General features: G+C 36.9%; 1 protein-coding gene across 1 annotated transcript in view; it reads right to left on the bottom strand.

Annotated features, from left to right (window-relative positions):
* Positions 1-18493, bottom strand: part of PPP4R2 (protein phosphatase 4 regulatory subunit 2) — a 52752-nt gene that overhangs the window by 8851 nt on the left and 25408 nt on the right. Inside the window, exon 3 of the mRNA XM_052642205.1 lies at positions 6206-6376. Within this exon, the coding sequence (XP_052498165.1) occupies positions 6206-6376 (171 nt within the window). The remainder of the gene's footprint in view (positions 1-6205; positions 6377-18493) is intronic.

Below are 18493 nucleotides of genomic sequence, written 5' to 3'. Positions count from 1 at the left end.
CCAGGAATCAAACTGGGGTATCCTGCATTGCAGGCAGTCTACCAGCTGAGCTACCAGGGAAGCCCATAAATCACTCAGGGCCTGAAATACTTCATGAATAAATCTTAGTTCCTATCATTATCCCAATTTCATCTGCTATTTACTGTAGATTTTAAGAAGGCACAAACCCTCCAGCGACCAACTATGGTGAAACCAAACAAAAAATGTTTTTAAAAATATTCCTTTTTTAATTCCAAAAAGTAACTAAATCTGATGAAACAGGATCACACATTTTACATTACGTATATACCTTAATTTGCCGGCAATCTGTCCCCATCTATTGACTTAAAAAAAAAAGATTCACATCTTACGTACCTAAAAACTATGGGAATTCAAATATCAAGAATGATGCTGAACAGATAAAGACATCGAAGCATAAATTAGAAACTGGAAACACCAGGCTCTAAAGTTAAAATTTCCTATCTTGTATTTTAACCTGAGAGAGATTCTAAGTGACTAAAATTAATATTTTTTAATTTATCTGTTTAAATGTTTGATCATCAAGATGTGCCAATATTCTGGATATATACCGAGATATTCAGCTGGAAAGAAAGCATCCATCAAAAAAAAAAAAATTCTTTATCTTACTTCTACATTATATAATTAATTATACGCATCAGGAAGATTCCCTGGAGAAGGAAATGACAACCCACTCCAGTACTCTTGCCTGGAAAATCCCATGGACAGAGGACCTTGGTGCAGGCTACTGTCCATGGGGTCGCAAAGAGTTGGGCACGACTGAGCGACTTCACTTTCACTTATATAGTTATAAATTGAGATTTCCCTGGTGGCTTAGCTGGTCAAGAATCCGCCTGCAATGTGGGAGACCTGGGTTCGATCCCTGGATTGGGAAGATCCCCTAGAAAAGGGAAAGGCTACCCACTCCAGTATTCTGGCCTAGAGAATTTCATGGGCTGTATGGTCCGTGGGCTCACCAAGAGTCAAACACAACTGAGCAACTTTCACATTGTTATATAAGCAATGTTCCTCATAAAAAAAGATAAAGGAAATTAAAACACAGAGACCATTAAAGTAAAAGGCTGAAGAGCTAACCATAAAATCAGACACCTGATTTAAAAATGCTAAAACAGCCAATAACTTTTATGCATAAAGGTATGATTTTTACTACATCTTTATTTTCTATTAATGTCCACATTTATACTGTCTTAGTTAACAGAATTACTACTTAAGTGGAAACTAAGTTTCTCTTAGATATCAAAGATTAAATGTACTGAGTTTTGTTTACTCTAAGGTCCTACAGAAGTTAGAAATCACCAGTGGAATCTTGTGATACAATCTTACTTAAATCAATATGTTCTTTCTGGATCAGGCTTTAACATCTGTATAAATATATACATGTCATAAATATTCATATGCATATATTTTATACCTCAAAACAAATGTTAGAAATTGGGATTTATTGAAAACAGCATTGTAAGTCAAGAAGAATAAGAATTTGGCCCTTTCAATAATGGTACATAGCCGTAAACTAGTATCTACGTCATTCCCCACCCTGAAAGAAATCTGCAGCAACTGACAACACTTTTAACCAGTTATCACCTTCTACAATGCCTGAATTACTTTACTTGCTTCAAATAAAAACGTTAAGAAAAATTAATTAGGTTTCTGTTATTTCCTCTCTTTCAATTATAAAATTTTATTAAAGACAGCATCACATCAAACTCTGTTACCACCACACAAGGCAAGGCAGTTAAGGGGAGTAAGGAGGGAAGGCTACTAAGCAACCCTGAGTCTCAACAAGTTATGCTAAAAAAGGTAATAAAGAAAAAATAAATAAATTTCTTCTAATAGATTCAACATGCTCAACAAATACTGACACAAATATTGAACATAAAATGCAGTAACTATATTTTTCCCAAGAGGAATAGGTACACCAGCAGACAATAATAGGTAAAAGGAGTAAAAGAACCAAGCAACAAAAGGCTAGAACCCATTCTCTCCTTGAATAATCTTAAGCTAACTATAAAGCAAACAATATAAAATCAAAAAAGGAGTAAATGCTTTATATCTACAATCCAGATTTTGAAGTATTGAAAGTCTTATATATAAACCTTTAAAAAAAATATGAAGAGGCAAAAACCCTGGGTGCAGAAACTTACAAGGTCTCTGCACTGGTACACATAAGCATACAAACAAGTCATCTGGGTGCAGAGGGAGGGGACACACGTATGCCTGTGGCTGATTCACGCTGATGTACAGCAGAAACCAACAGATCGTGGTAAAGTAACCATCCTCCAATTAGAAGAAATTTTATAGTCAGGCCATCATGCCAAAAGATAAGCACTCCTCAGTTACAACTGACACCTTAGCAGTGATATAACAAAGATTTTTAGGCATCAAATGGTTGTGCACTTTGCCTGCTGCTGCTGCTAAGTTGCTTCAGTCGTGTCCGACTCTGTGCGACCCCAGAGACGGCAGCCCACCAGGCTCCCGTCCCTGGGATTCTCCAGGCAAGAACACTGGAGTGGGTTGCCATTTCCTTCTTCAATGCATGAAAGTGAAAAGTGAAAGTGAAGTCACTCAGTCGTGCCCGACTCTTAGCGACCACATGGACTGCAGCCCTCCAGACTCCTCTGTCCCTGGGATTTTCCAGGCAAGAGCACTGGAGTGGGGTGCCATTGCTAGATGCCCTCATAAATACACAGCCATGCCCTTTTAATCAACTACTCACAGCAAGGGAAGCTTACTGCTAATTTTCGAGAGGTCTTAGGTCTAATGGATTGTCAAAAGCAGAGGAAGACTTAAGTAATTAATTTACATTCATTATTCTTCCACTTTAGTAGTTAGAAGGATATAAAATGATCTTTTAAAAGCTACAAGAAATGTAAGTTATATTCTCTTGCCCTCTCAAAATCTCTCTTGTGTACCATTCATTACAGGAAAGAACTATTGGCTACAATCAGTTTCTAAATTATATTCACAGTTATCTATGGTAGGAAGCAGATATTCATAAATGGCCTGCTTTGAGTAATCCCAGATACTCTTGTTCATTATAATCCCACACTTAGGGCATAAAATGGTAACATATGTCTTTTAATTGACCATCCACTGAAGTTTCTAATTCCATTAATTTTTAATTTTTGGTGTTTCTCACCTAAGAAACTTTAACTTCAGTTCTGTAGAGTAGCTATAGTCCATCTTCTATAAAATGTTAAAGTTCAAAAGTAATTTAAAAAGGACAAGAAAATATGACTAAAAATTTTAAGAACGTAACCTTGAGCATTCAACCATGTAATTCTACCATGCCCCATTAAACAAAGTATAGATACAGAAACACGCTTTTATTCCTTTCATTCATTCATTATCTGTCTGTCTGATAACCTACTATATTCAGGTACTCACTCTTCTAGGCCTTGTATGGAAAAGACAGCCACCCTTGGTGTCCAGAATCTTACAGTTCAGAAAATCTGGCCAACAAGTAAGTGGATAATTTCCACTTAAAAGAGGAAAAATTTATATACTGACAATACTCGTTTTAGAAAATAATCTTTTCATGCCAAAATAATTTGAAGCATTTATTATAGAGCTTTCACTAATTAAAAACAAAAACAGCAAAATGAACTTACCAATAAGAAAATCACTGAAAGACAAGAAAAGTCAAAAAAGATATGAAAGAAAACAATTCATTAAAGAGTCATTAAGGACATGCACGCTCCATTTCACTTGCAATCAAAGAGGCACAAATCCACGGACAGACCCACAAAAATACTGAAAAAATAAACGGCATTTACATATAACACAGAAGCATAAATGAAAATACTTTGTGAGGTCAATCTGGCAAGAATAATAAAAATTTTAAGTGTGCATACATGATAACCTAGTAACTGTTTCTACAAAATTAAAAAAGGAACAATAAATCTATATATAAATTCAACATATGCCATTCATCATACACAAAAATGTATGTTCAAGGAGGCGCACTACAAGCACTTGTAATGGCTAAAAAAATAAATGCCCACCGCGGGAGCAGAAAAAATGAACTGCACAATCTGTTAATAGAAAATAATGCAGCCATTTCAAATAAGGACAAACAGAACACACAGACTTAACTGTACTGATATAAAGATTTCAACGCTCTTCTAAAAGTAAAATGCAACTAGCATGCAGCATGATCCTCCTTTCTTCATATACTCCTAGGACAACTGAGGATATTTTAAAAATTATGAACACACTATTGTAACTGTTTTAATTTAAAAGATGATCTATTACAAAGAGCAGAAGAGGTATACTGGCAAAGACAAACCCTCCTTTCTCCGAGGTGAGAAAGATGCTACTTTCACTCACCACTTTGAGGAAAAAAACTTATAGAGCAACAACTAATCGATGTATATTCAAACACAGAAATAAAACTGAAAATATTACAAAGATGTTTCAATGTACCACATATCAATATATTATGATATAGATAAAAATGGATAAATTAAAAATGAAAATTAAGATGGGTTCTGATTAAGAAAAATAACTTGTAAACTGCCATTTTGAAATATCAAAGTAAAAATATAAATTATAGTTCAAGATAAAAAGTATTTTTAAAGAAATTATATTTACGTATGCTTAGGCATTTAAGGATTGTTCAAGTCATTTTCAGAAGTAGGTCAATTACCTATTTAACAAAGTGTGTGTGTGTGTGTGTGTGTGTGTGTAAAATATCTTGGAGAAAGAAAGGCACGTGTGTGTAAAATATCTTGGAGAAAGAAAGGCACGTGTGTGTGTGTGTGTGTGTGTGTGTGTGTGTAAAATATCTTGGAGAAAGAAAGGCACCTTCCTTCTCCAAATAAAGAAATGAGAAATATTTAATACCTACACAGCTGTGTTTCATCCAATTTAATGTGTAAGAATTGAAAATGGTATTACTAGTTTAGAATCACAAGTAGCTTCAAATTCACAAAGCAGTGGTATAATTTGACCTGTTTGACCATAACTCTTAATTTTAAATGAGCCATAACTTACTGAAATAAAAGATAAGTTACCATAATGTCTAAGTACTATCAACCTCTGAACTATTTATAAACATCCCCAAGAAGTATTCTTAACCATATTCAATAGTAAGCGTTATGTAACATACTTCCAATACACTGCATGTGGCTTCATCTTGGTATATGCTTTAAAAAAATTAGTAAGTAAATATATGCATACAGTTAAATAATTTTCACTAATACAACAGGGTACACAGGGAAAACAAGTCTCCCTCCAATCCCAAACCCCTAAGAGCAGCTTTAATTTCTCCCACAATATTTCAGCAACATACCCAAAACCAAAGTTTAAGAATTTGATACCTTAAGTCAAACTGCTAAGCAGGGAAACATGACATAAAATAAAGGGTTAAGTGAATTACACTATCTTGTTGCAAATCCCATGTGATTAAATATCTGAAGAAAAAACTGAGACCATTCATGCTACCTAAAAATACAAATGAAATCTCATCAAAAACTGTCCCTAAATATAAATTCATGGTTAACATATCCACAATTCACTAAACTGGGTATTGTCATTCCACACTCCAAATTATGCCAATTTAAACACTGAACAATTCAACTTCAAAAATACTTCTTGCCTTCAATAAAGGGAGCCCTAAAAATACAAAGTCCTGAAAAGAAAGTATTTAAAATAACAGAATATGACACACAATTTAAAAGTCAGCTTCATTTTTAGTGGAAAGTAACTTTTCAGTGCAATGTTTTATAAGAGGCTAAAACGGTTCCTTCCTGGAGGGAAAACAGGGACTCTTACAAAAATATTTCTAATTAAAAAGTAGAATTTAAGTAGAATCCTTTCATAAATTGTTTTTCATTTTAAAAGAAATGTTACTTACCTCAATAACAGACAGGTTCCAAAGTATAAAGATTTATAATATCAAATATAAAATGAATAGAAAAAATTTTAAATATTTGATGTTTCCACTGTCACACTTTCAAGTCTAAATGCCAGTGAACCATATAAAGGTGATTCAAGTTAGAAAAAAAAAAAAAAGCAGTCAGAATTTCAAATAAACTGAATAACATCTACCTACCTATATATATCATGAGACATAGAGCTTATTCAAATGAATATCAGTTATCAAACAACTAGACACTTCAAAACTTTGAGGAAAAAGCTTTAATGATCTGCTAAAAATTAAACCTTTAAAGTAGAATTAAATGCATACCCATTAAATCCAGTGACAATTTTCAGTATTCTTTCCTTCATTTCATCAAAGGGAATATATTCAACATTAGGGTTGGGAGGACCTCTTGGTTCAGGAGCTGAAGTTCTGAAATCATCCATCACCTTCTCCAGTTTAAAAATAAAATAGCCTTTAAATTGGGACCACTGTATCCTATAAGTAAAAAATTAAAAATATATATATATAACACCATGTAGAGTCACAATTCTTGAACAAAAGTACAAATACAGAATACATCACAACACTAACAAAACTAAGATCAGGAAAAGTAGTTTTGAGAATGACTTTGTTCAGCAGCCTGCACCACACCTGATCAATCTAACTCACAAGCTCCTACATGCTTCCATCCAACTCTCCCAAACTCCTGATCCAAACAAAACCTAAACCAGATTAAAATCTTGAAAATTAACTACTGGTATTTCTAGTTGAAAGGTTACTGTCTAAGTCCCACTTTACACATTTTAAAAACATTACTCTGCCTCCATCTCTTACAACAAACCAAGGAGGTGTTACTGTCCCAATTGAAATAAATTACTAGAAACTGGCCCAACCTTACATTTACAATTTTAAGTGGACAAATCAGAATGGCTCCCATACCCTAAGCTCTTAACATCCAAGGTACAAATAATGCTTATGTGTGTGTGCTTGTTGCTCAGTTGTGTCCAGCTCTGTGACCCCATGGACTGCAGCCTGTCAGGATCTTCCATCCATAGGATTATCCAGACAAGAATACTGGTGTGGGTTGCCAGTTCTTCCTCCCAGGGATCTTTCTGACTCAGGGATTGAACCCACATTTCACTGAGTTACCTGGAAAGCCCCCTATAATGCTTATATAGACTAGTAAATTTTCTTATCTTGTTATCTGTTAAATAGTAAAATAAACTTCAATTTCTCCTAGTTCTTTTGGTTTCAACTAAAATTTTTAGTATTTTATCATTTAAAAGGCATATACCGCACGTTCTATACAAGACATATCTTGCAAAGTAAAAAGTTCATTAGTATCTGTATATAACTTTCACATCTGTTCATGCAAATATCAACATCCTTTTATTCCTGTCCCCTCACATTTTACCACTAACGTAAGGAAATTTAGTGACGAAATCTGTCTGAAAAACCTAAATTACAAGGGTCAAGAATGCCAACCATTCCTCCAAACACTGTAACCATTAATGGGAGCAGATAGATTTCATACACAGGAGACTACTTAAGCAAGCTAAGACTGCTAGTTTGCAATCACTCTTCCACCCGGTTCAGCAACCCTACAAACTAAGCCAGCAGCTCTCAAAGTCTGGCCCCAAGAGGTCAAAGCTATTTTCGTAAGAGTAGAGTTGACTTTCTCACTGAGTTGACATTTGCAATGACAGTAGGTGCAAAAGCAGCAGGGGGTAAAACGGCTGACACTTCAGCACAAATTAAAGCAGCAGTACCAAGCTCTACTGGTAGTAGTTGTTACCTTCTTTATCAACACAAAATCACAATTAAGAAAAATAATAAACTATTTTACTGCAAAGTTCAACAAAGCAAATTTACTAACTTATTTAAATCTCAATCTCAATCTTTGAGCACACGTACGTCTTTTTAACATTCCAGTGGCACTAGAACCCGCCTGACAGTGCAAGAGACACAGAGATGCAGGTCTGATCCCTCGGTCGGCAAGTTTCCCTGGAGGGCATGGCAACCCACTGCTGTATTCTTGCCCAAAGAATCCCATGGACAAAGGAGCCTGGTAGGCTGCAGTCCATGGGGTCACACAACTGAGCGAGTTCACTTTCACATTTCACTTGCATGCACTGGAAAAGGAAATGGCAACCCACTCCAGTGTTCTTGCCTGGAGAATCCCAGGGACGGGGGAGCCTGGTGGGCTGCCGTCTATGGGGTCGCACAGAGTCGGACATGACTGAAGCGACTGAGCAGCAGCAGCAGCAGCAGCAGCAAAATACTGTAGATATCTCAAGTAGCAAAAAGTTAAATACTGGTGTCAGGTAAGTGAGCTATTTTACATAGAAAGCCTTTTTTACTTGAAAGGAATGTCAAACAAATAATGCTTATTCAAGACCAAAAGAAACCAGTAGACATGTTCTCAAAAAAAATCAAGAAAATCAACTGAAATATTCGTGACCATTGATAAAATTTCAACTTCAAAATAAAAAATTTAAAGTCTAGAAAATGTGAGCTTCACTGTGGGCTTAAGAGGTTCCTGATACATTCCCAAGACATTTCAAAACTTACCACTGTTGATGTGAAAGATATTGTAACACCCTCCCACATAAGTACAGGCAACAAAAGAAATAAACTGAACTGCATTAAAATAAAAAAAACCTTGTGTATCAAAGGACACTATCAGCAAAGAGTGAAGAGTCAACCCACAGAATGGGAGAAACTATATGCAAATCATCTTTCTGATAAGGTGTTAATATCCAGGACATCACAATAAAACAGAACTCCACATCCATTATATGGCTATCCAACAAAAACCAAAACAAAACAAACCAACACTCCCCCCACACACACAGCAGAGATAAACGCTGCCTGGCCAGTATGTAGGGAAACTGAAAACTATGCGATACTGTCTGTGGGAATGCAGAACAGTGGAGTCACTGTGCCAAAGATGCTTCAAAAGAACCAAACAGTTATTATATGACCCAGCAAATCCATTTTCAAAAGATATAAAGAGATGCAAAAGATCCGAAAACAGAAAGTCAGATGAAACTCACTCACACACAATGTTGGAAACTACTCAAATGTGTCTCAACAGATGAAGAGATAAACACAATGTACACATACACATACACTGGGATACAGCCTTAAAGAAGAGGAACTTTCACATGCGAAAACAATGATTAATCCTGAACACATCACACTAAGCAAAATAAGCCAGACATAAAAGAAGTATTCTAATTTCACTTTTATGAGGTATCTAGAATAATCAAAGAGACTGCAGAAAGCCATATGCCAGGGCCTTGCAGAAGGGATGTTATTGTTTAAGGGGTAGTTTCAGGAGATAGACTGCCAATAAGGGCATGAAAAGATGTACATTAAGGAAATGCACATCAAAACCACAAGATACCATTCCACACCCACTGAAATTGTTATATTAAAAAAGATGTATTCAATAACAAGTGTTGGGGAAGATGCAGGACAGGTGGAAACCTACACATTGTTGATGGGAATGTAAAATGGTATACAGCCATTTTGGAAAATAGCTTGGCTTGGCAGCTACTCAAAAAGTTAAAAAAGAGCTGACGTGTGACTTCACAACTTCCTGTTAAATGGGTGGATTATATGGTAGGGAAATTTTATTCACTACTAGTGTTTTTACTAGGCAATGCCAAAGAATGCTCAAACCACTGCACAACTGCACTCATCTCACACGCTAGCAAAGTAATGCTCAAAATTCTCCAAGCCAGGCTTCAGCAATACGTGAACCGTGAAATTCCAGATGTTCAAGCTGGTTTCAGAAAAGGGAGAGGAACCAGAGACCAAACTGCCAACATCTGCTGCATCATGGAAAAAGCAAGAGAGTTCCAGAAAAACATCTATTTCTGCTTTACTGACTATGCCAAGGTCTTTGACTGTGTGGATCACAATAAACTGGAAAATTCTGGAAGAGATGGGAATATCAGACCAATTGACCTGCCTCTTGAGAAATCTGTATGCAGGTCAAGAAGCAACAGTTAGAACTGGACATGGAACAACAGATTGGTTCCAAATAGGAAAAGGAGTACGTCAAGGCTGTATATCGTCACCCTGCTTATTTAACTTATATGCAGAGTACATCATGAGAAACGCTGGGCTGGAGGAAGCACAAGCTGGAATCAAGATTGCCGGGAGAAACATCAATAACCTCAGATATGCAGATGACACCACCCTTATGGCAGAAAGTGAAGAAGAACTAAAGAGCCTCTTGATGAAATTGAAAGAGCAAAGTGAAAAAGTTGGCTTAAAACTCAACATTCAAAAAATTAAGATCATGGCATCAGGTCCCATCACTTCATGGCAAATAGATGGGGGAACAGTGGAAACAGTGGCAGGCTTTATTTTGGGGGGCTCCAAAATCATTGCAGATGGTGACTGCAGCTGTGAAATTAAGACATTTACTCCTTGGCAGGAAAGTTATGACCAACCTAGACAGCATATTAAATAGCAGAGACATTACTTTGTTAGCAAAGGTCCATCTAGTCAAAGCTATGGTTTTTCCAGTGGTCATGTATGGATGTGAGAGTTGGACTATAAAGCAAGCTGAGAGCCAAAGAATCGATGCTTTTGAACTTTGGTGTTGGAGAAGACCCTTCAGAGTCTCTTGGACTGCAAGGAGATCCAACCAGTCCATCCTAAGGGAAATCAGTCCTGAATATTCACTGGAAGGACTGATGCTGAAGCTGGAACTCCAATACTTTGGCCGCCTGATGTGAAGAACTGACTCACTAATAAAGACCCTGATGCCGGGAAAGACTGAAGCCGGGAGAAGGGGACAACAGAGGGTGAGATGGTTGGATAGCATCACTGACTCAACGGACATAACTTTGGGTAAACTCCAGGAGTTGTTGATGGACAGGGAGGCCTGGCACGCTGCAATTCATGGGGTCTCAAACAGTTGGACATGACTGAGTGACTGAACTGAACAGTTTTAAAATTTGATCAGGGTGATTATTTAACGCTATATGCATAAGTTTTCCCTCCTTTCCCTAGATTTTTTTGGAAGGGGAATTTGAGGTTTAACAGGCAGATGCAGCACATTTTAATTTCTGACACTAGTATTAACTTCTGAGTACTAGCCAACTGCCATTGGTTACTAAAATTTATCTTTAAATTTCACTAGATTCCCTATAGTCATTTAACTAAAACTTAAACATACTAGGGAAGGTTACTGAAATAAGAGTCGTATACTTTCATTTCTTAAGAATTCTTTTAACAATTTTAATAATCATTCCCTAAGTCATAACCTGTTTCATGAATTAGAATTTCCATGTACATTTGAAAAAAAAAAAAGCATATTTCCATTAATTGCTTTAAAGTCCACCTATGACATCTAAACAACACATTAATGCAAAGAGCAAGACAAAAAACGATGGGAGACCAGGTAAAGCAAACTATGGGGAGCTTCAACGACTCTAGGTCACTAGAGTAGACAGTAACTAAGTTCCATAAAATGAAACGAATTACTGAATTTGTATTTTAAGTTTCACACGTAACAAGCAGAGTTACTCTATATATCATCTCCAACTGATACAACTCAAATTATCCATATATAATTGGAAAAAAAAGCGTCTATAAAATGTGAAAGGTAACTTTTTAGATGCAACACAACCGATAAAAACAAAAGCAGAAAATGCTTCCCTGAAAATTATGTAATTTGAGCACAAAAACAAGCCATGAGTAAGTCATCTAAAAATTTGGCAACAAAAATAATTTTCTTATGAATGTACTCATAGAACGAGAAACTAGAAAAGAAAAACCAAACAAAAAAATCTTTAGTTTTCAAATGAAAATAAAATTATTCTAAACAGATGGCTCATGAAACACAAACACGTTTTCAACTTTAGAAATCAACTCCTCCACATAAAAATTTCCTCCGAAAATACATACTCAGAATTTTAATCTACTATGCTCAAATTAACTCAAGAATCTACTGCAATACATTACCCATTAAGTCACTTCACCTCCCTCTGCTTCCTTTGCTCTCATTCCCCTTCATTTTTCCCTTTATGCAGCTGCTCCTCTATGAAGGAAAATACCTCATACCAGTAAAACATGCATTCTCCTGCCAAACACTGCACTGACCTTTTTCCTCTATAGGAACTTGCAAGTACTAGAACAAATATGTTGCCCTCACAGTTTTCAGGTTAATGCTATTTTTCAGAGCCCAAGGGTAGAAAATCCATCTCTTTATTTCCCAGCTAATTCTGGAACATTTTAGTGGCCAGTAGCTACATCTTAATTTGTTGCCTCTTACAGTTCCAAATTCTATTAACATTACTCAGCTCACTGCTTTCCATGCAAAATCTGTGTGGGAAGCTAACACAACAGAGCACAGGAGAGCCCGACACCATCTCCAAGGGAAAGCAGATGCTGTACAATTTGTAAACAAAGGGAAATATGGAAAAAATGGATGAACGAAAACAAATCAATGAGACTTATCACTGACCCAAGATGACGGGGCTTTGAATTGGGAGACTTAAAAGTGTCGTAAGAATTCAGCTGTAACAATCTGACTGGAGCAAACAAAGACAAGTCAACTGAATCTGAATTTCATCAGCAGACAAAGTGTGATAAGAATTTAATCATAACTATCTGACAAATACAAGTAAATTTAATCTGAATACTGAATTACATGAGTGGAAGATGGGCAAAGATAACGTAATTGCTTACACAAAATCCTGACATTTTTAAGAACTTTAAAATATAAATTACCAAGTCAGAAATCTCTACATGGAACCCCAATCAAGAGAACATTCCTTTTGTATAATTATACTTTTATAATATATTTATCAATTAATTGAGCAAACATTAAAAATGTCAGTGGAACAGAGGGCCCAGAAATAGACCCAAACATAAGTGGAAACTTAGCATTTGGCAAAGGACAGATTTTTCAGTTAACAGTCTGAGAAATTACAGACCTACTACAAAACTGTACCAGAGATTAAAAATTAAAAAGATATCTGTCCCACCCCCTTCTGATTATATATACAGAATACGGGCATGTACATCTTCAGCCACGTCTTGATGCTTTGCGACCCCATTGACTGTAGCCCACCAGACCCCTCTGTCCATGGGATTCCTGCTACACAGGAATACTGAAGTGGGAGGCCATTTCCTCCTCCAGGGTATCATCCCGACCCAGGGATTGAACCCATGTCTCCTGCATTGGCAGGTGGATACCACTGAGCCACATGGGAAGCCCCATATAGACACAGAATAGTCACCAGGAAAAATTTACAAAACAAAATGAAAATTTGCCATAATGTGCCCAGTAATCATTACTACACTACGTTTTTAGTAGTATACATATTTTAGTAGAAAATATATTTTCTCTAATATATTTTTTTTAATCTAAGTTGGGCATCCTAAATTAGTATTCCTTTGATCCCCCACCTCATTCATAGTGGTATAGTCACCACACAAGCTGTCTCTGAAAGTAAGATTTTTAATATGTACCATATTTGACAGTACCATTATTTAATAACCACTTTAAAGAAAAAAATTTAAGTCTGCTTCCAGCTCATTACAATTAAAAGTAATTGCGTTTTAATATCCCAATAATAAACTTTGTATGGCATCTGTTTATTACCTTAGGATAGATTTCTATAAGTGGAATCAATGAATCAAAAGTATGAAATACAAAGAACTCTGATATTTTCAAAGGCCCCTCAGAAATGTTGTACCACTTTACAGTGATACCAGTATAGAAACACTTATTTCATTCCAGTACACACTTTCAGAACTCATATATTTAATAGCAGAAACACACTATAATTTGCCTTTCATTCACTGCCAGTGAAGCAGTATGTTTACTGGCCACAAGACCTTTCTTTTGGGTTTGAACAGGTCCTTTCCAATCCCTTATCCTGTAGTTCCTCAGTCTTGGTGCCACTGACATTGTAAGCCTGGTAATTCTTTGTCAAAGGCGGATGTCCTGTGAACTGTAGAATGGTGAACAGCATCCTTGATCTCTACCCACAAGAAGTCAGGAGCACCCAACCTTAAAACGACCCCCAAATTGTGACAGCGATAAATATCTATAAACATTGCCAAGTGCTTCCTGGGAGACAAAAAGTATCCCCAGTTAAAAACCACTCCCTACTCCACCCCTTTAAAATTGCCTTTTTCTTATTCTCATGGTATTAATAGAAAAAGTAAAATTACTATCTATAATAACACAAGTATAAAAAAACTACAGAAGTATAAAAGTAACACAACTTTTGTATTTCATTTTTTACCAAATGCTTCAAATATAAAACTTGCTGTTTTCATATAAATGTTAAAGTGACTCTAAAATATTTATGTTTTCTATTTTAAAATTACCTTTGAAATGCTATACATTTCCTTGCTCAGAAACTCGTATCTGCAGATGGAATGGTACCTGCTCCAAAGTACCATGTCAAATAACATTATGACACAAATTCTGAAGGTAAAGTTACTTGCCACCAAAAGTGAAGTTTTCAAATTAAGAGTGTTAAAATACCGAATGGTAACTGTACATACAAAGGACACAATCAGATGGAAAAGAAAGCTTCAACAGCTAACACTAACGTTTGGATAATACCTCAGCATAGACTTGGGTTTCTTCTTCGGCCACTTGTATATTCGTTAACAATTCCACCATGTCTAAAGATTCAAGTTACTTTCCTCCACTCACCCATTTCTCCCTACCAATTAAAACAAAAAGTTCAAGAAATAGTCTACCTTGGTTAGCTTGATTTATGCTTAACTCTTAGCTAACCCTTGATTCTTTTTTGAAAAAATTTCTCAAATTTATTACTATATCAACATGGACCGTCCCTTCCACATAGACAGCTGAACTAAACAAATATGAACCAAAGACAGATCTCCTCTAACAGGGTCATTCAAGCTAAAGACTGCCAATTTGGAACTCAGAGGGTACTAGGTTTTTAAAAAGCTGCACTAGTTTAATGACTGCTGGATCTATTCTCCTTCTTGCTACTAGTCACACTACTCCCAACATCCATCACGTCCTCCATAATCCACTGATATCAAAGCCAATGTGCCATCAAGAGAGATGAGTCCATTCTTCCACCACATTTCCCAGAGCCTAGGCAGGCCCTGAGCCCTTTTTTCATTTTACCAACTGACAATGTAACATCAAGTTCAAAAGCAGTAGAAACAATGAAAGACAATGATCCTTAAAACAGTACGAAAAACAAGATTTACAGATAATAAACAAATAGAAATAAGACAGCATAAACTATCAGATGCAAAGAGTTTAATGACAGTATAAAAGAACCAACAAAAAGGAGTTGAAATATAGGTTTAGAGCCATCAAGAAAAGACTTCAGGACAAAGTGGGACTTTAAGGTGAACCCTGAAACCATGAGTAAAGTATGGATAAGGGAAGTGGAAAAGTTTAGGACTTAAAGACAGAAGGAACTTAATATTAACAAATGAATGTTTCAGTCTCAGCACCACTGATATTTTAGGCTTGAGAGTTCTGCACTGTGGTAGGCTGTCCTGCCCACTGTAGGATGTTCGGCAACATTTGCAACCCATACACCTTGATGCCAGTAATCCTCAGCACAAATGGTGACAACCAAACATGTCTCTAGAAATTGCCAAATGAACCCTGGAGTGGGGGGTAGGGAAGACGGGATGCTTGGTCCCAGCTGAAAACCACTGCAATACACAATCCCTTCTGTTGAGAATTATACTGGTTCCTCCTAAAAAACAGTAAGGTCAAGAAAATCAGAGGTGCAACTCAAATTTCTCAAAAATTCTAAAGAATAAAATGGCATGAACATGTGTCCAAACATTTTAAGAGACAGAGGAGAAATTCTAAAATATACACAATTCATTAAAAAGAACTCATTAGCATTAATATCTATCTCATGAATCACTTCTAATCATACAGGAAAATGTGCTATGGAGATGTGATCTAGAATATTTTTCCTCAAGTTCATTGAGAAAGCTGAGGGAAAAAAACAACAGGAAAAAGCCCTTCCACCTCAAACCAGCGAGCAACTGATGCAGTGCAAAGCAAAGGAAGAAATATTCAGCTTTTTTAAGGAGACTGAAACAAACATACATAAATGCCTTTCTAATTTGTTACTGAAAAATAAAATAAGCTGGCATGGCAGTGGTGGCAGATTACTGTACACCTGAGTACACACATTTCACCTTCGAGAATCCTTTTAGAATTTGAAAGTGAAGCTCAAAGTGTCCTAACAGTGTTTGCAACACTGGCTTTTTAGTGTGGTATGTGTCTTTCTCGTGCTATTCTGTTTACAGATGGAATTAGCCATAAGCATACAGAAAAGTAAAGGAAAAACATAGCATTCACTAATACAATGTATGTAACAAACTTCGGGCTAACCAAATTTCAGTACACTTATACTAAAGAAATTGGGCAATGGAAGTCAGAAGTAGGTATAAACAGAGTAAGAGGGAGCAGGTACAAGAAACTAAATCCTGTTATTATTATGAAATCAGTAATTAATCTAAAAATTTAAAGAAAAAAATAACCATCTAAAACTGTGACTTATAAACAGGTAGGTCATCACTCCTACTAAAAAAGCAATGGTTTTAAAGTGGTTACCTCTATGGAATAGGAAATAAAGGAAAAGCTGCTAAGTCGCTTCAGTCGTGTCCGACTCTGTGCGATCCCACAGACAGCAGCCCACCAGGCTCCGCCATCCCTGGGATTCTCCACGCAAGAACACGAGTGAGTTGCCATTTCCTTCTCCAATGCATGAAAGTGAAAAGTGAAAGGGAAGTTAAGTTGCTCAGTCGTGTCCGACTCTTAGCGACCCCGTGGACTGCAGCCTACCAGGCTCCTCCATCCATTGGATTTTCCAGGCAAGAGTACTGGAGTGGGGTGCCAATGCCTTCTCCTTTACCTCTATGGAATAGGAAATAAAGGAAAAGCTCATAGAAGATTTTTTTGTTCCCTTTGTTGTACTAAATAAACTCCCTAAATCTTATGCATGTAAAACTTCGCCGAAAGTAAAAACAACAGGGGAAAAAAAAAAATTTTAAGTGCTGGTGCTGGAGTCTGAAAGCTTCAGTTCAGTTCAGTCGCTCAGTCGTGTCCGACTCTTTGCGACCCCATGAATCGCAGCACGCCAGGCCTCCCTGTCCATCACCAACTCCCGGAGTTCACTCAGACTCACGTCCATCGAGTCCGTGATGCCATCCAGCCATCTCATCCTCTGTCGTCCCCTTCTCCTCCTGCCCCCAATCCCTCCCAGCATCAGAGGCTTTTCCAAAGAGTCAACTCTTCGCATGAGGTGGCCAAAGTACGGCAGTTTCAGCTTTAGCATCAGTCCTTCCAAAGAAATCCCAGGGCTGATCTCCTTCAGAATGGACGGGTTGGATCTCCTTGCAGTCCAAGGGACTCTCAAGAGTCTTCTCCAACACCACAGTCCAAAAGCATCAATTCTTTGGTGCTCAGCCTTCTTCACAGTCCAACTCTCACATCCATACATGACCACAGGAAAAACCATAGCCTTGACTAGACGGACCTTAGTTGGCAAAGTAAGCTTAGCTGGGTTTAAATTTTAGTTCAGCTACTTTTTCATTTGTGTGACACAGGAGCGGTAACTCTAGCCTCCTTTTGTTTCCTGTATCTGAAACAGAGGTAAGTTATTCACTTCACAGAACTGCTGTAAGCATTGCATTAGTGGAAGGAGAGTGCTTATTTTAGCAAAGTGGTTGACTCCTACTAAGCACTCAATGGCTATTCATCCTCAAGAAACTCTGGATGTGGAGAACATCTGAGCAATACTGTAGAAATATGGAGAGGGCTTTCCAGGTTATAAGACAGGATTGAGGCAACAAGAAAGGCTTCTGTTCGATCCTAAGATAGTTGGGCTTTTCTTATGTACTCTCACACAACAGATATTTAATAGAGGCAATCTCTCCAGCCTAAGAGCACTTCTAGAGGCTCTTTAACCATTTCCTTCTATTACAGAAAGGAGAAAATTTACCCAATATTCCTTCTTTATCCATTCACAAAATTATTTCCTCTTAGAAAATGAATAAATGCAGGGGAAAAAAAAAAACTACACATCACCCAGCTTCATTTTTAATAGTTCTGGATGAACTAGAAGCTATTTAAATATACCGCACTTACGGTAGAAATTCTGACGCTACAAGACCTCTAATTCATTGATCTAACCACCTTTTTACTGTGCCTCACCACTTTATCAGATTGAATAATAATTAATCATTAAGCATTAGCCACCTGCCCCCCAGCAGACAGCTGATTCTCTAGCCCCTCTCTGGCTTCACTGTACTCACAAAATCAACTTTAAAAAATGCAAACCCCACCAAATCTGTGCCTATGCAGCAGCACACATGGGCACTAACACAAAATGAAAGAAAAATGCCATCACCATACTAGCTTATTTCAAGTACAATATTAATGCTATCAAATTAGTATTTTATTTTCCTAGTTTATTCACTCCCAGACACTTCCAGGTAACTATTTCATATCTCCTCTAGTGGGTCAGATGGGAAAGAATGCGCCTGCAATGAGGGAGACCAGGGTTTGATCCCTGTGTTAGGAAGATCCCCTGGAGAAGAGAATGGCAATCCAGT

This window comes from Budorcas taxicolor, chromosome 1 (genome assembly GCF_023091745.1).
Source record: "Budorcas taxicolor isolate Tak-1 chromosome 1, Takin1.1, whole genome shotgun sequence".
NCBI lineage: Eukaryota > Metazoa > Chordata > Mammalia > Artiodactyla > Bovidae > Budorcas > Budorcas taxicolor.
The sequence above is the reverse complement of the archived record's forward strand: the minus strand, read 5'-3'. Positions and strand labels throughout refer to the sequence as shown.